This window comes from Ptychodera flava, chromosome 12, assembly GCF_041260155.1.
Source record: "Ptychodera flava strain L36383 chromosome 12, AS_Pfla_20210202, whole genome shotgun sequence".
Classification (NCBI taxonomy): domain Eukaryota; kingdom Metazoa; phylum Hemichordata; class Enteropneusta; family Ptychoderidae; genus Ptychodera; species Ptychodera flava.
This window is the reverse complement of record NC_091939.1, coordinates 3634173-3660303: the sequence shown is the minus strand read 5'-3', so window position 1 is coordinate 3660303 and position 26131 is coordinate 3634173. Positions and strand designations below refer to the sequence as shown.

The following is a 26131-nucleotide window of genomic DNA, read 5'->3' as shown; positions in this document are numbered from 1 at the left end:
TCAGGACAATTCCTAGCAAAGGATGTTCACATTGTATTCATTGTAAAGGAAACAATTGGAATCTAACCATCCCAGAATCATTACGACCTGTTGGTTTAGACAATTCCTTTCTTGCTTGCACCAAGAAATGAACTACATTTATAATTTTATGACATAACCTTTGAAAAAAATGTTTTCAAATTCATGAGATTAATGGCAATAGAGATATGACTTTTTAGAGTGATTTTAATCTACCACTCAATGTATCAACTTCTTGTATGAAACAAACTTTGAATACGATGATTAGAAGACAGCAACCTGACCCAATCATTTCTTTCTGCCTGACGGTCACTGTGTTAGAATCCTGTAGTTTCTTTGAAAAGAGTGTCCTATCACCATTCCAGGCTAATAAATAGGTATAAAATTACACAGCACTCTTCCCAAACTGTACAAAAAAGGGGAGGGTGAGAGTGTTGGTTTCATCCACGGAGTGGGGTGCCTTTGAGACTACCAGCTAGATAATCATCAACAAACTGCTTGACTGTCTCTGGTGTGATGTCCTCGCCGTCGTAGATGTAAAGAAATTGCTCTGGAATATCAAGTATGGTAAGCAGAGGAACTTTGTCATCCAATGCGCAGAAATCCCGGATTGAGTCTACAATTTCATCCTACAGAAAGAACATGACAAGTGACAAGTTCAGTTCAAACTCAAAGATAAACAAGTGAACTCACTGGCTTTTCTCTTGATCAGACTTTTACGTTTGAACTTGACGATGAAAGATTATCAAGAGAAACCTTTCAACAAACCTTCTAACTATTCTATTAATAGGCTTGGACAAAAGTTGAAAACGGTTAGAGATACATAATTGATCACTGGATTGATCCCATTCAGAATTCTGTCTTCCCATTACATTGCTAAATTACAGTTATATATGGTCACAAAATGAGGTCAAAATTGCATCTTTACGCATATCATATCAGTTCCATGAGGTCTCTAAGTTGCTGCATGCATATTGAGTGCCCAATTACCAAATTTAGTGATCCAATTACATGTGATAATATTCCATAATTACAGTGTTAATGATCCAGATGATCACTTATCATATTAAATTTCCACTGCTGATGTAATTCCCACAAATCAGCTTTTCCAGCATGACATCAACTTGTGCTACTCATCCATAAACATGAAAATTATCTAGTCAAAGAAAGAACTTACATCACCACCGATGAAGAACAGCAGAGGTGGATCCTCGCCGGTATCTTTGTATTTATTACAGATTTCCTCTGCGACAGGCTGGATTATTTCTGTGGCTGCTGTCATGTCTGCCTCCTCCCCTTCTGTCAACAGAACAACCATGATACTAAATGTTACGGTAATTACTGCCTGAGTTTTATCAACACTTTAGTATGTTGCGGGTATTGTATGTTGTGCTATACGTACATGTATGTAAATGTGTATTCATTCAACAAAACTATCAAGCATGTCTAGATTATTAGACTGATGTACAGTACTGTAAGTACAGACTAAAATCAACAATTCATATGGTTGCTTACACTACTTTTAAAACTGCTGCGAGTTATTCTTTTATCATCAACACATGTTGGATGGTCAAAAGTGTCAAATACAAAATTACAAATTTCTTCAAATATAAAAGACTGGTAATGTTAAATCTTCATGGTGTACTACTGTGAAACAAATATTTGATATTTGCAAGATTTAGTGATGCACATTGCTATGATGTGTGTGTCTCATAATCGTCCAAAATCACTGTGTGAATGCAAGATGCTCTGCTGCAGCAATTGTTTGTGATCATTATCATTAACATATCCATAGATAGATAGATAGATAAATAAGTAGTAATGTAAATAAATAAATTAACAAGCAATGATTACATGAGGTGTGAAAAATGAAATTTTACTGCAGCATGTATATGACATAAACTGAGCATTTGATAAGATTCAATATTGCGTTTTCAATACTTATACTGATACAGCTGCAGAGAAACATATCTATGTCTGTCTGCATGTTTGTATCTGTCTGTGTCTGTCCATGTGTGTGTCTGTCCATGTGTGTGTCTGTGCATGTGTGTGTGTCATTCTCACTACTTACCTGTGAATAGAATCAGACAAGATTCATCATTGAGTACACCAGCTGCGTGCCCTGTCAGGTTATTCACTGGTTTTGGATACCATGGAAACTCCTGTGTGAAAAATAGACCAAGATGGGATAGTGGAAATGAGTTAAAGCTGACAGATTACAGTATTAAAGTTTCTGTAGATAAATCACTGGTTTTACAGAGATGTTTGATGTAGTCATAAAATGGCTTACATGAAGACAAATGGATCTCAATATGTTGACAATATCCTGTTTAGTCTGTGAAGTTGAAAATTTATTTATACTACCAGTACGTCATATCATTGTCACCATGACCGATTTGATATTTCACTGCTGTCTAACCTAATAAGTCTTGAGATGTATAAAATTCATTGTTACAGTACTCTTCTTTATATTGTCGATTGTATTTTCAATATTTTTTGTTGTACACCCTTCGTGTGAAATTCTGTTATGGTTCTCGTTTTATGTTGTATGTTTATCTTTTGGCTGTTATTGCAATCAAGTACATATAGGGCAAGTATGCAGACAAACACGTGTGCATTGTTTTGCTACACTACTCTGTTTGCACACAGCTGTCAGTGGTACACAATTCAACTAGGAACAAGTACAAGTGACGTCAAAAACTGAAAGACAAGATGAAGTGTGAAGCATAGGACCACTGGGGAACATAGACTACACACATACTGCAGCCACATGGACAGTTATAATATAACAATGGATGCCTTTATTCAGTCTTGTAAACTGTCAAAGACTTGACTCAGGTTTGTTTTCAAAATCATTTCATATGTCCATAGACGTAAACCCTAAACATACAAACACCTATCAGTCTTGTTCAGAGAGTATATGTATGTACATGTTCATCATAGAATAATGTTCTAACCTGATCTATTAAATTACAACTTAATTTACATATAGTTGTATACTACACAAACAAAACAGTTTACAAGTGTATCCTAGCTTCAACAAGTTTATTTTAACCCTGGTGGACCTTTCTAAGATGGTTTACATTTGTGAAAGTAAACAGTATGCTTCCAGATTATGTCTTCAGTATGTCAAGTGGGTCCTCAATGTACGGTAGGTCCTCAATCAGTTCAAGTGGGTGAAAGTTCAAACTTACCTTTCCATCAGGATCTATAGCAACAGCTGTCCTGCCTTCTTTGGTTATGACTTCTCCGTGTTCATTGATGACGACAAGTGACGGAATGCCTGCCAAATAAATCCATAGCATATTGATTTGAGATATAACATGACGTGAAAACTGAGATCTCCTTTTAATATCACTCTGTTCATGCAATGGATCAAGAACATCAGTTTCCTTTCTGTTACTTGTTGGGAGTTAATAGACATTTCCTCGTATTCCAAGTCATTTTATCTGTACTCCCACTGTTGTATCAACACTGTCGTGTGACAGATTTGCATGAATTTACAACAGACCTAAAAACCAATTTGAATGACATATCTGCCCAAATCTTGGAAAAATATTGGAAATGTGATTTTCCGGAATGACAATGAAAATCACATGAAGCAGAAACTATGTAACCACTGTACATGGGGGACCTGACAGCCTATCACTCCTCATGATTTTACAATAAAAATAACTGACAATATCTTGTCATGTGACAAAAATAACATAAACTTGGTACAATGGGGATTTTATCCCATACACCAAAACATAGCCTTTAAACATTTTCAAAAAACATTTAATTAATTCTAAAATTATTGTGCGGAGAAACTTACCACTAACTTGGAAGAGCTTGGATAACTGTTTGATTCTAGGGTCTCCATACGGCACAGCTAACCATGGCATTGTGCTGAAATATTGGTCAAAGGATTCTTCACTCCGGTCAGAGCTGTTGAATATGACTTCAACTTGTTTGTTCTCCCCTTTCAATTTGTTATAAATTTCTACAAGGACTGGCGTGAAAGCTTTACAAGGGGGGCACTGCAATAAAGTAACAATGCAACTGTGTCAGATTTAATTTATTGCACGAGTGAGAATGTTTTTTATCAATTTTAATTGTCCATACTTTCCAAGTCACTTAGAATTCAATGACTTTGTCAGAGTATTATACCATTTTAAAGGTATCCTGTTTGCCATACATCAGTTTTACACATCATTTCTGCAATATCATGAACTATCATTGTATGATTTCTGAAAAATCTTGGGTTGCGTATGAATCAATTTTCAAGGACTTAAATGGACTCATTTTTGTTTTCAAAGACTTTTGGAGGACTTTTCAGGGACTTTAAGATTCAAGAACATTCAAAGACTTTCAAGGATTGTAGAGACCCTGCATAATGTTCTGTACATAAATTAGTCTACAGTCTCTCTATTGATACTCCTGACGTTTTAACGATGAGAGCAAAATCTCTGTCAACGTCCATGACACTGATATGATAAACGATCACTTGAATATTAATTTTTTCCTAAAAAACTCATGGTTTAAAAATTGTAATGTTTGCCACTTCTCTTTCTGTTCTGTTGGAAAAATGCCACAATGGTTTATACTGAATACATTTGCTAGCTGCTATAAAATAACTACAAACTACCTCAAGCAAACAAAGCATACTGTCTTTGATGCTAGTTGCAATGCATTGTGGGTTGGAAGGCCTGACACAGTATCTAGACTTAATTACTTACCCAATGTGCTGAAAAGTAAATGCATAGGAATTTTCCCTTCAATGATTCTAACGAGACCTCTTCTTTCTTATTGTTCACAAATTTTGTTCCAATAACCTCTGCAAAATAAAGCATAGGGAAACAACTGATGACTCAATCACAACCATCGCAGATTTCTCTCAGCCCTTAATATCTTGAAAAGTGGCATTCTATGACATATTTGCATAAGAATCTATGGTAAAATTGATAACCTTGTGTTAAACTTTTGTTTTTCATTTCTACAGCAAACTTTTCATTATTGAGAAGTACCTGTACACTAAAAATAAGTTTCTTGAAGAAACTGTGAAAATCATGAGCATATTTACTGGCACTGCAATACATGTAGTGACAAACTTCTGATGACCAGCAAAAACAATTTCTGTACTGATTGAAAGTGTAATTTTTGATCTGAAATAGTCATTTCTATACAGCTCATACTTGATGTGGCAAATATTTATCACAAATTTTCTTGCATTCATAAACATCTGGCTGCTTGTTGTCTAGCAATGAACGGTGACTGATACTAGCCTCAAGATGCAAAGACCTAGTTTACCACGTTTAATTGCCTGTCTTGTAAGATAAATGACTGTTAATAAAGTAAGGAAAAGAAAACGTCAGCCGTCTCATCTATTGCAGTGACATGTTAAGATACTCTGTGATATGGGCAGCGTCATTTTTATGAGATATCCATACATTCTGCCCCTGGCCATTCAGCAACACATTCAGTCAGTTAATGTTATCATGGTAATTCATCAACTTTATTATTACATGTACCTCTCTCTCCCTTGTAAGCTTTCTAAAAGATGGAGCATTTCATTTGAGATGACATGTGACTTCAATGATTGATGATAACTATGAACAACAACAGAGTTCTTATAACATTCAACTGATTTGCCTTAGATCAACTTTTTCAAATGCTGATGATTTATCAACCGATATAAGGAGACGGGAATTTTCCATCACATACCGTTGAAAGGCTTTGGATGCCATGGAAACTCTTTGCCTTCCGGGTCTTCCGTGATGCAGGATCTGCCATCTTCTGTTATCGTTTTACCTGTGACACTGTCTAGGATGATGAATGTTGGGATGCCACGGATTTTAAACTTCTTTGAAAGTTTGTCCTGAAAAGAACAAAGGAAAAAATTCAGATCATTTTCTGATTGCACTAGAGAAGGAACATAGTCCTTACAGTTATGTTTCTAATTTCTCAAATGTTTCATACAGTGGGGCATCAACCTGTAGTTTTATCAGTAAATTTATGAAAAATAAAGCAGAGTACCCTACACCACCACAACATTCAGACCTAATATTTTTTCTCAAATCTTACATAATGCCAACCATCTTTTAAAATAACAACAGTTGTAACTTTAAACAATATTTCCAAGTCGAAATAAGTTGAAATGTAAGCCTCCCGAGCCAAGACCATGGACTATTCATGAATTAAGATCACAGCGCCCCCAGTGGCAGACTATTTTGACAGCCTTGTCACGTCAATAGTTCAGCGGCACTACCACATACTTAGAATAGCGACCTACGACCTCAGATATTGATACCTGTCTCAAATCTATCCGTGTAATGGTTGGCAGTAACAATTGCAAAACGCTTAAATTATAAAAAGACAGTAAATTATACAATTTCTAAGCAGCAAAATTTTATAGTATCAAAAATTTATTTTCAGTCTTTGAGTACGATTATTTCATTTCATGATCTTAATAATGCAATCTTGCCAACTGTAGATGTAAATGTGATCAAACAGAATAAGGTGATCAAATTTCAGAGTAAGAGAACTGGAAATTTCAGGAGATAGTATTTCAAATGTTCTATTTATCTCTGATGGAAAATGAAATAAAATTTTCTTCAAAAATACAGAAACAATTTCAACAGACTGAGCGATGATTCATAGGAAATTCATAAGCTTTAATTGGTTTACATTGAATACCTTTGCTGGCTACAAAGCATGAGTCATAAAAAACACATTATGGACGCATTAGTGAATGCGGATTCCGGTTTCATCAAAAAGTATCAAGTTTCTGTTTTGTTTTGGTAGAAATATTGAGACAGTATATTATAAGTGAGTTTCAATGTCATTTACACAGTGTGCATATTTTGATGACCTACAAATACATTTACAGTTGCTGATAGCTGTAACTGACTGCTGGCATTAAAGACGTTCTGTTTGTACCCTAAGTCCTAATTTTCAATTGTATTTTGCATTGTACAGTACAAAGCAATCACTCAAATACAATCCATGGATGCTGTTCTTTTCAAAATAAAAGCAATGAGCGCAGTTACTTGCAGAATATCTATCTACCTTTAATATTTGACTCAATTCTAATCACTGATTCTATCTGAAGATTGAAAGACCACAAATAGTTTTAGGAAAATTTGATTGCAATTTGAAATGCTAAGTTCAATGTTCCAGGATGCTCAGCAAAATTTGTGGAGTTCAACAGACAACATGAACTTAAGATTTGTTGGCCTCTAGTATGGTACATATTTTAGTTTATTTTTATATCAGTGATGTCTAGAAATTTTCAACGAATTTGTTATTTTGGTGATGTCGTGTCTATTTACCACTCCTGGAAAGAACAAAACTCAACTTTTACAATCCCATAATTCCTTGTTCATAGACAGATATTAGCAAACCCTCAGAGATAATTTGCTATTAAAATGTTTTAAGACGTAAATACAAATACATCTATCATCTTAAATTTTTTTCAATAGATTTGAAATCTATATTTCATAAAACTATTTTCCATTCTTCAACTATGCTATATAGATGATTTTATTCTGCAAATTTAATCCTATCAACAGTAGATTGTCTCATACAAAATTGATCATATCAATATTCATTTTCCATGGTATTTTCCTGCGATTTTCTTCTAAAACACGACTATGGATGAATATCTCACATCTCATGATATTATATTTCATTTTGCATTTGAAAAATTTATATCCCTGGGTACAGCAGCCATTGTCTTCCAAGTATTTTTTTTGATGGTTAGTATTTCCAAGCATTTTTGATAAGCCACATTTCTAATCAACTGGTTTCAGATTTCCCTTGCCCTCAAGGCAATGATGGTGATGCTGCAATGTCCAGGGTCTGATACAAAACAACGCGAATTCATGATATCATGCAAAGTGTATGGCAAGTTTCATGGAGGTTTTCATTTATTGTTTGCTCAATTCTCCATTGAAAACATGAATTGCGGTGTCTTTCAAGACAAGCAGACAGCCGTAGGTCAATATTGTAGGTCAGGCTTGTTTACCAATGCACTCTGCTTTCATGTCTAGCTTGTGTTGTATCATCAATGGCACATAGCTGAAGACACTTTTACATGTGTTCATCATTAAATATTAAACTTTTCCATGTGAAAAGTTTAGTCAGCGACTGAATTTTCTTTCACAAATCACACAAGATTTGTTACTAAAATTTGATCAAGGATGAGGTAATTACAGCAGCTGTATTTGATATGATGGACAAATTACCAAAGGTTTGCCAAAATCCATAATGGGAAACTCAGTTTGCTGTCATTTTCAGTATTTGAAAGCAGATATTATCTGTCCAATTTAACATTTTCTGGCATATAAACACCTGTCATACTCATGTTGTTTTATGAAGAGTTGGAAACCAATACTAGCAGTCATTTCTCATCTTGTTTTCCTTGGCACTTCACAAACTGATTACAGTCAAGACATCTGTTTCAGAGAATTCACATTGCCAAGGCATTGAATTTCCTGTTCCATATTAGATAGATTATATCATACACTGTTGCTGAGATCAAACAGTCACAGATTCAAAGGCTTGGTGAAAATTTCAAAAATAAACATTTATTACTAAATTTGTTTCTTTTTTTATGCCTTTCAAAACATTTCAAAACATTTCAAGAAAAAATGTTATTCTTGTTCAAAATCCAGTCTTTTCTGACTTACACATATTGTTTGGGGTAGAAGGGAAGAGCTACAGCAAACCATGGTTTATGGAGAGACAGTATGTAAACAACATCACAACTTGCAACCTAGCTGACTTGGTTGACACACAGGAACATCCTTCATTTTGTAAAGTTATGCATGACAATGGCAAAGCACCATTGTAAACCTGGTATTGGGTAAGTGTCATTTTATTTTTAATGTTTCCACTGTCTGTACAACATATCAAGTTATAACGTCTGATGTATATATTTTGTAAGACTCAAGTTCAAGGCAACTTTTTGTATTCAATCACATGATAAAAGCTTTCAAATATCCTGGAGTCAAAGGTCACATCATAAACATTTTCACTGACTGTGGAACAGAAGGCGGGGAAAGGATTCAAGGACAATTAGGCAGAAAAGGAAATTTGTATATATGCTAAATTATGTATTAGTATAATAATGTATACTATTTGATGAACAATTACAAACTGATACATGTATATCGTGGTATTTTGTAGACCAGATGAACACTTTCACATCCAGTCACTGGGTTTCAAGCATGAAATCTCCAATGAACAAAGATGAAGAGAATCACATAATTGGTCATTGTGACGACCGGATCACTGTACAGAAGTTTTGCTTTTAAAAAAATTGCAGCTTGATGCCAATGGCACTGTCTGCTATTTGTGTAAAAATGCTCTTGTACAATTGATCCGACACTAATGATGAGCCTACCAAGTTGAGTTCAAAGGTCATAAAATCAAAGCAGCCACTAAAACAAATTTTCCACCTTGCCATTCAAACAAGATTGGAATATTAGAGGATTTCAGTGTGGCTGTCAAATAGTTTGTATGCCACTTAAGAAACAGCATGGTTAAACTGGCTGCATGCAAATGAGATGCTGTTCAGAGGAACGATGTTCAACTGCCAGACAAGCAAGATCAATTTTCAGTACACTCTGAGACTCCAGAGGGATTGGTATTTCACAGTCAGTGATAAAAATGCATGACACAGAGAGTCTGCAGGGTTCATATTGTCAACACACTCACTGGACTCCCTAGCCAGTAGCTCTAATTATTGGGTATGGATAATTCACTCAATGTCTACATGCAGATATGGCCTTAAAAGACACTACGCCACCTGGTATAAAACTGTTAATACACACTTATTTGTACATATTCTATTTCAGGATTCATCTGTTGGAGATGATGATGAAGACAATACGGCGATGGTGACAATGATGTACATCTCAGATAATGATAGTGATGATGATGTTGATGATGATGATGATGATAATGATACCAGTACATTGTGACAATAATGTTGATAATGAAGATGATGATGTTGATAACAATCATTTTGATGATAATGATGATGATGATAAAGTATAATGATATGATAATGACCCTGATAATGCTTCTAGTGATGAAAACGTGAATAACATGCATGGTATATGTTATGATTATTATTGTACTTCATGTATTTTTTATTCATATTTTATGGAGCCTGTAAATGGGACTTATTCCCGTTGGTCTTCCTTGAAATAAATAAATAAATAAATAGATTATTACCAAAAGTCTAGAAGTTTTATTAAATCATATTTTAAAACTCAAGTTAGTCTTGGAATGTGCCACCTACCGGTACACTTTCAAACTTTGGATTATTTCATTCCTTCTAATATCATCATGTGGTATATACCGATATATCCTAAATTTTATGTCAGTTCTTAAATAATACCGGTAATTGAAGGATGATTTTGTAAACAGATTTTGATGTTGTACACACCATAAACAGGACGTGAAAAAAGTTGTGTTGTATTATGGTCTGCAAATCTTTTAAATCCTTCCTCTTTAAAGGACAGAAGATTTGAATTCAGTTTCCTAAGTTATGTCTGACCATTCTCGTATTTTAGAGCTTTTTTCACATTTGTGAGTACAATGTAATATATGCCAGTGTGGTTGGTGGATTTGGTGGATTCAGAGTCATATTTGAATATATGACAGTTTAAATTGAGTGAAGGAACAACTGATTTGACATGAATTCAACCAATGATAAACGGTACAAATGCAGATAAACAAATCAGAATGCTTTTCCCTGTTATCATGTTACCTAAGTATGAGAGAGAGTGGCTTGAGGATGAAATTTCAAAAATACTGATTAAAGGGAGGCAGTCATCGGAACTGCACTCAACGGTCATCTGGGACCCCTACAACCGATGTAAACACTGTATCCAGGGTACGTCGATGGTTGAGAAAGTTAAAAAGTGTTTGTCATAATGTACATTACAAAATTTAAATGTTGCAGCTATGTTGACACGATGCATCTATATATACCAGCAGTGCATGAAATGCATTGTTTGTAAACAAGATAGCCACACATGAGCAGATCCAATGACCACTTCCCTTTAAAATTGTACAGCACAAGACAACCATGGGCTCATACTGCCGGCAGTCTAGAATTTAGCCTGATAATACGTTATGTATCAGACAGCTACAGGCTGATATTAGTCTAGAATTTAGCCTGATAATATGTATCAAATAGCTACAGACTGATACTAGTCTAGAATCTAGCCTGTTTAATATGGGTCAGTGTGAACCTAAAATCACCCTCTATAGCTTCTTAACTTCTGAAATTTAACCCTTTGAGCAGAGGCGGTAAAAATGCATCAGTAGTGAAAACTAACTGTCATGCAATGGGTGGGTTTGTCACAACTAAGTGAATGATTATGGAATAAATTGTGCTGTAATTTGATACTGTCAATGAACAATTAATAACTTGATCTGATAAATTTACAGTCAATCACTGAAGGTTAAAATTTGTCATTGATTTCCTGTACAACACACAGCATCATGTCGCCATGGCATCACAGTTGGTGTTCATCACATGCAAATTTACAATTTCTTCTCAAACTTCAACATCAGGAGCACAAAGCAAGACTTTATTTTTAGATTTACAGAGTTCAAAGTTAATCAGTGAAATTCTGCACTGGGCTTATGACACCATGATGACTTCTGTAATACAATCCAATGGTGTTTCCTAGACATACCGGGTAGGTGTACAGTTCAGTATGTGTATCTTTATAACACGATAATCGGTCAAACTGAAAGAAATTCTTTTCTCTACAATATTACAGAGCTGAAAACACTTCAATCAGACTCTGCAAGATTATTTTTAAAAAGGATTTTCATCTATATGAGATTTTAAGTCAAAATAATCAGGTTTGGGTAAAATTATCCAGAGATTTCAACTGAAAAAGTACAGCTCCCCACTCTTGGGACGAAGATTTACAAATCATGAAATGCACATGAATGACTTGTTTTACAACAATGTACTTCTCAACCAAATACAGTACAACTATGAAACATAAACACCTGATATAATAGCTTTAGTCATGTACCTGCAGTTCATTAATATTGTAGATTCATGCTGTGTACAGCACTTTAAAGGGCCAATCCTAAGGCCTTTCCCCCATTTGTACTGGATATGCAATTGGAATTATGGGAGATATTCACAGGGGTATTTTGACCAAAAAGTACATGCGGCTGGAGAATCAATGATTTGCTGATGACAATTTAAATTGGCTGTTTCTGCCACCAGACCTAGCACCAGGTAAGACATGGCTTGGTGTCCCTGACTGCACAGCAAGGGGCAATGAACCCTATATTCAAAGTAGGGATACAAGACCACAAAACAAAACTGAAATGATTCTGCACAAACTAAGCTAACAATGTTAAACAAACAGAGGCCCTGTCACACTGTCACTATCAGGGGAGCTGTGACATACTTTTGTGCGTATTTAAAGATTGGACAATCTTCGGAAAAGCGGAAAAGTCAACCAGTCAAACTTTTAGAACATGCAATTTTTATTTGTCAATTATGATACACAATGCCCCTCCTCCTTATAAATTGGAGCCGAAATTAACATCACATCAAGGGACCAAAGGAGTGATCCTAATGTTTGTGTGAAACATTTCATGGGCATTTCAGTGTTGAAAGTGAGGCATTGTGGGAAAGGAAGGTGGGGTATTTCATTGGAGCTGTGATGATAAGGTACATAAATTATGTTGCTTGATATTGCAATGAAGAGAAAGCTGAACAAAAAGCATATTTTGTCATGTAAGTAGCTTGATTAAGATCATCTGTTGTGGTAATGTTGTAACATTTCATAGTTGAATGATTAAATCAAATGATAGCTTTCCAGCAATAAAAAAAGTTTACTTCCTGCTGTAATTAATGGCTTTGATATGATCAAAGATATACCGGTGATAGTACCAGCAGTGTCCCTTGATAATAACACAGACTTCACTCTCACATCACTGTCTTCTCCTAACAATACCATTGATACATATGAAGGTCATTGACCTTTTAGTAACCATATAGAGTTAGACTAACACCCATGATTATCCACAAATATTGTCATCATTATCGAACTGTTATTGATGAGATGTTGATATTAGAAATGATGGAGACAAGACTTTTAGTGTTCCATGATAAAATTACAGAGTCCCAACACGTCCAGATACTCTAGTTAGATTGCAGAAGAGGAAAAATTGTAGTCATCCAGCTATGACAGTATGAATGGATACTTCCCTGCACACTTGTATGCCTCAACAAATCTGAGTGTGTCTGTTTTGTCACTAAATACCTGCAATACATTCACATCCTTATACAATCTCATCAAGGTTTTGGTACAACTCATTATGCTTTCCCACATACCAATAGCTTAAGATGTCAAAGTATTTTGCAAATCAGCCATTACTGACCACTTCTCAACAGTCGTTTCTTAGAATTTATTCACTCAACGAAAGTCACAATAGTCCACAGTTTGTTGATTTTGTGCAGTTTCAGTGTCCAAGGTCCAAAAGTAGACCAAAATTATATTTTCAGCAATGGTATTAACCATAATTCATACAGTGCAATAAAAACAATGTCAAACAACCAATTCCTGTGAACTGAAAATTTTCATTATGATACAAACATAGTATATTGACAGATAGTTATAATTTGTGAAGGATGTTCTCAATTTTAAAACATAAAGTACTATCATAAAGCTACGTATAATGTTTGCTTTGCTAATCAAATTTCATTTACAGCTTGATATCTGCAATTAACAATGAAAAAAATCATAAAGTACAGTTGTAAAGTTTTGAGCATTTCTCATTAATAATACATTTATACTTTCAAATTATTAGAAATGTGTGGGTGGTTTAGCTTGATGCTGTTTTATTCATGCAGCCTAGAAAATAAACATCTAAGAACTGTAGATCTTAATCAGGACTTTTTCTGGAAATTGAAAATTATCAGGCAGCTGCATGTCACTGTTGTATGAAATACCAATCAGTTATTGGATTGATTTGGAAGTTTGGTCAGTGTGGTATGTCCTGTAGATTACATCATCCTGTATGGCAATAAATATTGAATTTGTTGAAATCCTTGTTCTTATATCACAATCATTGCAGTAAGTTTTAAGTAAGTTGTACCTTAGAGTGTTTTCTCTGCATGCTCACTGAAGGGGCACTTTCTGCCCCATTCATCAAAATTAGGGGCAGACTTGACATTTTAGGGGGCAGCATTTTTTAATCCTTACTAATGACATTAAACAACATATCCTATCAAAACATGAACATAAAATGGCACTAGTATCCATGGAGACTGAACTACAACTATGTCCTTGGCAGTTCTCTTTCGATGCACGTCACCAAAGTTGAATGACAGGCGATATATTGTCTTTTCCGAGGCAGTATTCTGGCCAAAAACAACAGCAAATTTACAGGTCACTACACTATTTGATGCGCTAGGGTCACCATCATATGGGCGTATTTGTGTCCTTTGTTTTGTGCGCGATTTTCGCGCAGTCAGTAACTTTTAAAGGGCAGAAAATGACTCGAAATGCGCAATTTGCGCAATCGCGCAGTCAAGAGAAAACCCTGCCTTAGTAGGTCTAATCCAGTCAAACTCAAATCAGTAGTATCTTGTAAGCAATACAGTGGGTTCAAAGTGCCATTCAAAATCAGTAGCTTTTTACTGAGGTACAACAAAATAGGTTTAATCTGCTGCCACCAGTAATCACTAGGTTTTAGTGTGTTTTACATTGTGACATTCACAATCATGGAGTTGCTCATTTCTGAAGAAAGCATGTTATTTATGGGTTTGCATAGTTTTGAACATTCATAATATCTTCATTCATCCACATCAATATCATATGCAATAAGTTCCTTATCCTAAACCACTGTTATCAAAAAGTACTATGACCCCAACCATAGACAGTAGAAGGGGGTACTGTCTATGCCCCAACATAGTGCATGGATATGATTGAAGCAACCATATTGTAACTTGGCAGGCAAGCTATTAAGAGGTACAGCTGTGTGAAAAGAAAGATAATTAAGTTCTATGTTCTGATTTGTCAGTCATCAAAGAAAGCAACGCTGATCACAGAATGAAAGTGCATCTCGACAGTGGAATGAGTCAATCGCAAGGCACTGTGGGAAGTAGGTCAGTATATCATTAAAGATTACAAGTTAGTCATTAGACTTACATGATACAGGGATGTTGGTGAGCAGTAGGGTGTATTTATTTTGTACTGCTACATTAGTGAAATTTGAACATTCTTTCTTGAAGTTTTCAGAGATCAATTGAACATTTATCCTAATAGCAATTGGATAAAACTTGATTGATGCTGATTGCTACCTTGGCTAATTCATGTCAGATTTTCAACAATATTTATTGCATATATTTATGTAGATGAATGAAGAGATTTGTCTTTAGATTGACCTATTAATTTCTATTTATAGACTTACAGTTCATAAAACACTTTACTGAAGCAAGTTTCTACCAATGTTATCTTCATTATCTATCATTAATTAATTACAAACTATACTGCAACCATCATTTTAGATCTTCCTCTTTCTAAAATTGTAAAATGTCATGTACATGTACAATCATGTACAATCACAGCATGGCAAGCGACACAATAGAAAACAAGGCTGTGTTTGTGACACTGTTCAATGTAGGTTAATGAGACCAAACAATTACCGGCATGTTCAGTAAAACCAATTAGTGGTCATTGGTCTGGGAGGAATTACATGTACCTCCACTATGAACATCTGGGTAAAGTTGAAATGTTCCCTGGCTTGTTGGTGTTCTGTGTCCTTCAAGATGGCAATCCAATCTTGCTGTTATAATAACTGTCTAAGTTTGTTTTAAAAATACTGGATAAATAAACAGTGTTGATGACCTGACAGAATCCATCAGCCAATGAAAGCAAGTGGAACATTTCATTGTCAATTGACTCCTGGTAGTTGTGTGTTTGTTTTGCCACTGAACTGATTATCTCATCTTGGATGTGTTCATTACTTTGTGTTATTATATGACTATTACTAGGAATTCATCAACAGCTATTGGTGTACCAGTACACAGAACTGATGAACACGTGAAAACCACTATTAACTTCATCATTTTAAATATTTTGTGGGGTACACACTTGGGGATAGGTTCGGTTAGAGAGAGACAGAATAGGCCGGAGACAGCTTTGTATTGTGTCTTAGTATGACCAAGTTCAAATCTTGACCTTTATTACTATCACAGGTCCATATATACAGTGTAGTATAAATAATCATTAGAATCAATGAATGACACGACTAACTAATGACACCCAATGCATAATCTACATAATTAGTAAAGGAAAGGGTGGGCGGAGCTACACCATACACGTGATTCCCAACATCCTCCCGCCAGCAAGATAAAGAGTTTCAAAAATCTTACACAACTGAATTCAAAAATGCAAAAAAACAACACGAAATAAATCTCAAGAGTAAAGTGTCTATGATAAGCGTAAGATTGGAAAGAATAATCTGAAAGATCAATGGCGGTTGGTGTCTAATCATGCTTGATAAGAAAGTACGCCTGGTACGGATTAAATCACAATCTGCTTCTGTTTGTGGCGCGTGATACAAACTTCAAAGAGAACTCTAATGCAAATCCTTATATAAACTATACTTAATTAAATCCTTCTTACAGTACTGGTTCGTTATAAGCTTTAACAGAAAGAAACTACAAATAAGATGACGGAAATACTTTGTGTAAACGTTACATTAATCTCTAATTCAAAAAATAACTGTAAGTTACAATCTAACGGATGTTCATAGCGAACGTCAAAATGAAATCACAACTGAAATAAGTTCAAAGTTACAAATATCACAAACTAAAGTAAAACTCTAAAACTACAAAGCAGTCACTGAAGATAGTGAATGCGAGTCTGAAACAAAAACTTACTAATACAGAATTGATGACATTTCCTTTAGTCGTTGACGGGCTTTCATAGCCGCTTCACGAACTGGTCGTGAACTAATCACGCTACTATTTGTAGTATGTGCACCTTCGTCAGCGTCGGCGCACGTTTCATTATTTTCAACTTCTGAATTAACTTCTAATGGATACAATTTAGTGATAGGTCTACTAGTTTTGCCGGTACGCGTTCTGATGCAAGCGGAACGCACTAAACCATCATTTCCTGTGTTAAGTTTTTCAACAATGGCAAGAGACCACCTTATCCGTGGGACAGATTTGTCTTCCACTAGAACAACATCACCCACCCTTATCTGATTCTGAATGGCTCCCTTCCCTGAAATTCGATCTCTTTCACGCAATGTGTTGAGTAATCTTGAGACCATCTTTTCCAGAAATGAGTGTGAATTTTGCCTAAATACCCTGATCTCCTCTGGAGCGTTCTTGGCTACCAAATGTTGGGTCATTTAGCTCATCTTCATCGATTGAGTAATATGGCAAAGTTGTGATAAGACGACCATGCAACAAGTGTGAAGGGGGTCAAGGGTGAAAGATCGTTGAAGTCGTTTGAAAGATAAGTCAGTGGACGATCGTTCAACGTAGCTTCGATTTAAGCAAGAACTCTTTGTAACTCATCGACTGATACGAACGATCGACCATGAACTTTTTGAGGGCAGTTTTAGTCAAGCCGATACGTCGCTCCCTAAAGCCACCATGACACGGAGCACGTTTTGGAATGAAAGTCCATTCCACGCGCGAGTTTGCAAAATAGTTTCATACTGGTACTGATTTCATCATGTTTTCTATTTCCGCCGCGGCTGATAAATATGTGGATCCGTTATCCGACATAATTTTGCGCGGCAGGGAGCGTCTGGCGGCGAACCTCCTGAAGGCTCGTAAAAATGTCTCGCTACTGAGGTTTGCGACTAATTCTAAGTGTATGGCTCGAGTAACGGCACACGTGAATAAACAAATGTACGCTTTTTGCTCAGACTTTCCTACTGAGACATACACTGCACCCGTAAAATCCACGCCAGTAACAGTAAAGGGTGGAGCATCACTCAATCTACAACTCTGTAGGGGTGCGGGGATTGGTTTTCTGTAGGATTTGCCGCACACTACTCGACAGACAACGCATCTTCTCAATATTGATTTTACAAACGGTCGAATTTGTGGAATCCAAAATCTCTGCCGAATGTGTGTGATAGTTGTCTGTGATCCGGAGTGTTTTATTTGCCAATGAGCGGCGATCACTATCAATTTTGTGAAGTGATTTTCTCGGGGAAGGAGAAGCGGAAATTTAGTTTCCCAACTTAATGGCGCGTTGTGTAGCCTACCACCAACACGAACGAAGCCTTCTTGTCAATAAACAAGCGAAGTTGGTGGGCTAATGGGCCAGCTGATTTCTGTTTATCGTTAAGCGCCTTCATTTCCGTGGAATAAGCGCGCTTTTGAGTATCACGGATCCATAAACTTTCAGCGGCGTTGATTTCTTGTGCGGTCAAGGGATCAAGTTTACGGTCCTTTTCCTCGCTCTTCAGATTGTTCACAAATCGTAGAACATAAGCACTTACGCGTAATAGTCTAGTCAAGGAGCTATAGTCAGTAGAATCTATGATTTCGGAGATACCGACATGAGTAGCAACAGGTTGTTCACGCGTACTTTTGCAAGCTTCTGCTGCGTTAATTTCATCAGTGATGTGTAACACTTGACTATCAAAGACTTCGCAAACCGGCCAATCTCCCAATTTCAGCCATTGTGGTCCATGCCACCATAGCGTGCTTTCAGCCAGTTGTGACGTCAGAATGCCGCGAGACAATAGATCGGCTGGATTATCAGCTGTAGGACAATATTTGTACTCGCCAATGAGTTCATTGGCCTTGATTTCAGTAATTCGATTGCTAACGAAACATGGCAACTTCTTATTGTTTTGCAACCAGTATAGGACGGCCTGACTATCAGACCACAAATAACACTTGTCAATACTAATTTGTTCGTTGAGACTGGAGTGAACAAATTTCAGAAGACGAGATCCTAGCAAAACTCCCATGAGTTCTGCGCGTGGGATTGTCAAAGGTTTGACTGGAGTCACTCTACTTTTGGAAAGTACAAGGGCAGTTTCGCGCGTCTGCGGATTGCGTAAATAAACTGCTGCGCCGTAGGCCTTCTTGCTAGCGTCGGAAACGCATGTAATTCGAATTTGCTTTCATTTGTATCTGAGTTGAATGGGTAACGTGGGATTTGTATTTCGGACACTGTTTGTAATTCGTGGCATATCTTAACCCATTCGTTTCGGAGATCGCTCTGTAGTGGTTCGTCCCACTGAAGTTGTGCTTTCCACAATTTCTGGACGAAAATCTTAGCGTTGATATGTACGGAGTAATGAAACCGAGAGGATCGTACAAACTTGCAGTTGCTCTAACAATTTCTCGTTTCGTAACAAGTGGTTCGCTTTCTGTCGCTTTGTCTAATTCTTTATCTGGGTAACGAAGTGAATCTGAATCTGTATCCCAGCGTAAACCAAGTACATTTGCGATGCTATCTGAACACGGAATATTTGCCTTTGCAACAATTCTTTCAACTCAGCGCAGTTAGTAGCCCACTCGCGAAGATTAAAGCCGCTTGATTTCATGAGATTAATTGCCTCAGTATGATAATCTATGAGTTTCTGCCCAGAGTCGCGTCCACTCAAAACATTATCAACATAGATATTTTTGCTTAGATCTACGGCAGTTTCAGATCCATCATTTTCTAAGTGAAACTTGACGGTTGCGTTCAAAATGAACGGCGAACATGCGGCACCAAACAACACGACTTTAAAGCGGTAAATACGAAATGGACTGTTTGGATCGTCAGGGTCCGATAACCACATGAATTTAGTGAAATCACGATCGGACTCCTCTAGGCCTACTTGTAAGAATGCCTTCTCGATATCTGCGGAAACGCCAAATTTGTGCATGCGGAAACGGAGCATAATCGAAGCAAGATCATTTAATAGTGATGGCCCTGCATCTAAGCAGTCGTTTAAACTGGGGTTGTTTCCGACCTTGCAGCTACAGTCGTAACTATTCTGATAGGCGTTGTATCGGAATTTTCTTTACGGGATGATGAGGTAAATAATGGCCTGAACTTACATCATCATTAGTAACTATCTCTATGAAACCGCGTTCCAACTGATTTGTGATTAGTTTGTCGTACACTTGTCTAATCTCCGGTGTTAATCTTTGTACCATCGTGCGGGTTCGTTTTTCGCAAACATTTCGATTTGTCGGCAATGCGGGGTGGTCTTGGCGCCAGGGAAGTTTAGCAACGTATCGGTTGTTTTCAGAGCGAAGTTTGTTTTTGGTGTAACTGTCATAAGTAACTTCCTGTTGACTAACATGGTCGTCAGTAATGCCAATACTCTCAACATTCCAGAAGTTTTGAAGCAAGCTATTTTCCCCAGAAGTATGTGTGGCAACATGCATTACAGTAGAGGTGGGGAGGGAACTGGAATTTGGATGTGACAAGGGCCCAGACAACAAATAACCCAATTTAGAAGACACAGCAGTGGGTCCCTGTCCACGGATAATGTGATCGCCAACAAATGAATAATAGAAATCTGCTCCTACCAAAATTGAAACTTCGAAATCATACGCATCAGATACAGGGTGTGCTAAATCCAACTCTCGCAAATATGATAATCTGACAATACTAGAACTTGATTTCAAATGGTTTCTAAGTAGTGTAGTTATCTGAGGTACAATTAAAGCACGTATATTAACATTACAACCATTAGGTATAATTACCGTAATTTCTGCAATCTTCATTGATCGTAAACCAGTGGATTTCGCTCCAAGTGTGGAGACGTTTATGAGTTCAGAGTCACAGTTATTAAAGTCTATACCGATTGCTCTGGCGGTACGTTCAGTGATGAAACTTCTCTGCGAGCCGTCGTCAAAGAGCAGTGTTGCCGATTCAGACATCGTTGATCCTCTAGCCTTGATGTCTGTGATGGCGGTCTTCAGTAGCACCGATGAATTTCGGCTGACATCGGACGATACCAAGGTACGAACGTCATCCCTCGTTGCGGCTGGGTGTTTTGGTGTCTCTCCGGTGCATATTGCTGTGTGGTGTTTGCGCTTGCAGACCTGGCACTTGAATTTCGATTTGCAGTCTGAAACACGATGAGTACCACTAAGGCAGTTGAAGCAAAGTTTGTCTCGTTTGACGATTTCTAGTCGTCTTGTCTTGTCGGTGACAACCGTGCAATCTGTAGGTTTATGGCCTGTCTTCTTACAAAACGCACAATGCTGTGGTTTCGATGCTTTCTGACGAGTTGTTGTCAGAAAGGCGGCGGTAGCAGGTGGTTGATCGGTAAGATCGAGTTCAAAGTCAATAGTAGTCTCACCTGCTCTGTCGGCTTCTATTTCTCGTTGAATTGATTCTCTTAGACTTGTTAATGTCCAAGCTTCATCTCCCTTGTCTCTGGAGATCTGTTTTCGGACGTTCGCAGGCAATTTCTCTAGGATTATCGGAATCAGCAGATCTCCGAAAGTGTCATCTGAAGTGTCATCTGATTTGCCGAGTGCGTTCAGTCCGCGAATGTAACCTTCCATATTGTCGTGAAATGTTACTAAACTGTTCAGAGTTCCGGTTGGCTTCTCGAGTTGCCATAACGCCTTCATGTAAGCGTTGATTATAGTCTGAGGTTTACCATACCTTTTCGTGAGTACGTCGACTGCTTGCAGGTAGTGGTCGTTGGTCAGTGGTAACCTTTGGATGGCGCGTTCTGCTTCGTCACGGAGATGTGCCCGCAAATATTGGAATTTTTGGACACCACTTAAACTTGTATCGTTGTGGACGGCAGCATCAAATCCATCTTTGAAACTTTGCCAGGTGAGAATGTCACCACTGAAAGGAGTCAGCGTCAGCTTCGGTAAGTTGACTTTCTTGTCGTTTGTTGACTGGAATCTGGGGGTTGACTTACGTGAGTGCTCTCTGGTGTGGGACTGCTGGTGTTGGCTGGGGTTGAAGGATTTGCTAGGCGTTGTAGAAATCCCTCGAATCTCACCACGTCCTCGTTGACCTTAATCACGTAGTGGTCTGCTTCTTCGAATTCTCTGTTGTAATCGTCGTCATTTTCGATATTGTTGAGGATTTGTTCATCTAAGGCTTTGATCTCCTTGATTTTCGTCGCCATACTCGCGATGGTGGCTTTCAGCGAATCGATCTTGCTGGGTTGTAGTGGAGTATTGGATTTGACGATTTCTTCAGCCTTGTTGATGAGTTTGGTCATCTGCGAGCGGTGGCCCCTTTCTGCAACGTTTGTCTCTCTCTGCGTTGGACATCTTCGTATCCTGGTCTCGGCACCAACAAATGTGGGTTACACACTTGGGGATAGGTTCGGTTAGAGAGAGACAGAATAGGCCGGAGACAGCTTTGTATTGTGTCTTAGTATGACCAAGTTCAAATCTTGACCTTTATTACTATCACAGGTCCATATATACAGTGTAGTATGAATAATCATTAGAATCAATGAATGACACGACTAACTAATGACACGCCCAATGCATAATCTACATAATTAGTAAAGGAAAGGGTGGGCGGAGCTACACCATACACGTGATTCCCAACATATTTATCAGTTGGAAAGATATTGGAATTACAACTCAAAGAAGCACGGACGGACCAGGAAGACTTGACATTTCGATATTGACATTGACTTAACCCTTTCACCACCATGGTTTTTCCCAATACATGGTTTTCTATGGTAAAGTTGGACCTGTATACAGGGAACTGGGGTGAAAGGGTTAAAAGACAATGACATTGACTCAAAGCCTATCGAATTTTTGAAAACATTCCCTCAAATCAAGAACAAAGGAAAGGAAAACATCCGTTTGAAAATACCACAAAGGATGCACAAGGACATTGGCACAGCATATCACCCCATGCAAAGCAGGCAGCAATGCACAGTGCCCATGTCCGAGTGCATTATTTGGGGTATTTTCATGATAACCTTATTATCATACATTTTTCATTCGTAACTTGGACATCAAATTGACCGAGTATTGGAGCCATTTTCATACCATGTCAAAAATTATTCTTCAGATTTTATAGCACAAGTGTGGAATGCTATCCTGGACACACTTCTGGATATAATCTGTGCACTACACATACAGAGTGTGAGACATGGGTCCCTTGATACCATTCAATGGTGAAAGAGCAGATGCGGCCACATGGGATGGGGCGCCTGGAAACAATAAATGTTATGGAATGGGCGTTCCATACAGCTACATGTATTTTAGCTTATGAAAAATTATATTGTTCTTGATGGTAGATGTGTAGTAATACAACAGTTTGCCTGCAGAGAAGGCTACTGTTGCTAGTCCTGCCAAAACCATGTCTTTGACCATGAGAAAGATGACCTTGATTGTAGTCACACTACAACCAGGCTGTCAGAACTGATGAATACCTGCTTTGATAATGACCTTGAGATCACAGATGCTTGACTTGGTTGTATTCTGCTGATGAAGTTTGTCATCAAAGTGTCTTTTACACACAGACTACGGAGGAGGCGAAGTCTCTGGTTGTTGGCAAAAAAGACTCTACAAGCCATATAAAGTTTGATATCTTTCAGGGGGGAGGGGGGGGGGGGAGTAAGAGAATCTTCAAGCTGAAAGAATCTCTCTGTGTAACTCAACAAAATACGTGGTCCATTTCTATTAGCAATGAAGAATTACTTGCACTTAAGGTTGTGAACATCCAATATATATGTACTTTGTGATCAACTGAATTTTTCACTGGCCTTAATCTCACTTGTCAACCCTAATGATTAGGTGTTGACAAGCTGTATATAAGACTTTTCTACCTGACTTACAGAATATACAGAGACACTGATAAAGCAATTGACAAAATAATTAAATGATCAAAAGTTGTGGCTATCTGTGTTGTTCCTTCAAAGCAGAGAGAGAGAGAGAGAGAGAGAGAGAGAGAGAGAGAGAGAGGGGGGGGGAGGAAGGGAACAAATGAGGGAATGAGGGAGTGTGCATGTAGTCTGTAACTCAATCTTTGTTTGTCAAAGGAGAAGTGACAGAGACCTATAGATTCTGAATCTGAGGATGTGAAAAGCCATCAACTGACTATGTAAAAACTAACAGAACGCAAAACGGAATTGGTGGTGACAGATTGAAATAATACCACACTTCATTTAGCAAGCCCATCACTTCACCCACACTCACAGCCGAGTTTGTCCACAGATATGGCTTCCTGCCTGGTGCATGTCCCGCGGCATCCTCCCAGATATGGGAATGTGTTTTTGTAAAACTCTGTCACAATAAACATGGTTAGTGATAGCAGGCAAGGTTATTATCATTGATAACACAGCTGCTGTGTGTATTGATTTGAAGAATGGTGCTGGGTGTACAGTACTTGAGAAATTGCAACAAAAATCGTTGCTCAGTGTCAAGTATCATTATTTCAGATTGGATATTTTCACATTGAAAAACAGATCGGAATATTGATTAACTTCATTATCCTAAAATTCCAGTCAAATGCCGCATCTAAACTGACAATGGTATAGAAGGTTTTATCACACTGCACATCTCTTGTGAGATTTTTTCAAGAACACATTTTAATAAAATCAACAAACTAACTTGGTTCAGATATTAAATAATTTGTTGGCAAATAAATGTGTGTACTGGATGGCTGATCAAAACAAGTGCATGACGATTGAAATGCATTGCATTAGAGACTAGGAGGGTGGTCTGGCTCTTTTATAATTATCATGCACAAACTACTGGTGTGTGCCACATTTGATTTTTTGCACTTCTAAACTTTCGTTCATGGGAGAGCGAGGGGGTTTGAAGTCAAATGCCAGGTGTATGTTGCAATTATCCATTTTCCCTTGAAGAACAAACAGTCACTGTTATGAAATATACCGGTAAATGAGTACAATAAATTAAATTCAGTGAAATCTCAGAAAATGACAGCTCATCCTTGTATTAGAGATACGAGTATTCTCACCCTTTGGCTAAAAACATCTTTGATTTGAATGAACAAGTGTACATCAGATTTACGTTTAATTTATATCATAACTAATTCAGTTTTCCTATCCAGTCTTGGGTGTGTGGACTGGTTCACTCGTCTTGTACCATGGTAAAACTTAAAATTGATACACTATTAGTACCGGTAGTGTTAGTCAGCAGAATGAAATCTTTTCTCACACACAACAAGAAATAATCAAACCCGTGACAGATGATGACTTTGTCCTTGTAGATGACAATTCCAGCAAATTTGCCTTTCCTTTTTGTAAATCACTTTTCTACTGACTGCAGTGCACACTGCTAAACAGAGCCAAGCAGTTTGATGTTTGACAATATCATTGACTACTTCACATTCAAATCTATTTTACAGATATCACTGTGCCTGTCACTCACACAGTAGTGATGCATGCTGAGTATACTCAGAGCATAGGCATTGCTGTCTTTATTAAAGAAATCACAGAAAAAGTCAGCCAAGGGGCAGATGAAAATTAACATCAACCTAAGTTTGAGGTCATTCTTCCATTTCACTGCCTCTAAAGCTGTGCTGCGTAGTGGAACTAGATGTTCAGTATTTGAATTGTGTTTATTCATTATTGAGGAATTTTCTGACATTATAAAAATATCACTTTCACATCCAGTTTGTTGGCTGAAGGAGTCAAACATGACATGTCACATTGAAAAGCAGAGAGAGAGAGAGAGAGAGAGAGAGTCACTTGACTGTATGTATGTGTATATATCTATCTATGATTTATTCTTCATATATATATATATATATATATATATATATATATATATATATATATATATATATATATATATATATATATATAATATATATTATATATATATATATATAATATAATACCATATTCTTTAAATATATCATATCTATCTACATGATACACAAACACACAATCATGTAAACTTGTTTTTTTCAGGGAGATTTCCCAATGCCTGAAGAATAAATGGCATCTATTTATTGGTGACTACCGGGGTACCTCATTCTGCATCTCATGACTCATTCTTTATCCAAATACAATCACATTTTCTGTGGAGAATTCGAGATCACTGAGGAAAGCTAGTAAAATTGATGCCAGCAACCATTTAACAAAGAGGAATCGGGGAATATGACTAGTAATCTTTACAATCTTCACC

At 37.2% G+C, this 26131-nt stretch overlaps 1 protein-coding gene across 1 annotated transcript in view; it reads right to left on the bottom strand.

Annotated features, from left to right (window-relative positions):
- The window catches only part of LOC139144730 (nucleoredoxin-like), a 47792-nt gene continuing 21661 nt past the window's right edge, over positions 1-26131 (bottom strand). The window contains exons 2-8 of the mRNA XM_070715455.1: positions 5722-5875; positions 4737-4834; positions 3833-4037; positions 3213-3301; positions 2090-2180; positions 1196-1317; positions 1-647 (exon numbers count right to left, since the gene is read on the bottom strand). Coding sequence (XP_070571556.1) covers positions 459-647; positions 1196-1317; positions 2090-2180; positions 3213-3301; positions 3833-4037; positions 4737-4834; positions 5722-5875 — 948 coding nt within the window. The 3' untranslated portion in view covers positions 1-458. The remainder of the gene's footprint in view (positions 648-1195; positions 1318-2089; positions 2181-3212; positions 3302-3832; positions 4038-4736; positions 4835-5721; positions 5876-26131) is intronic.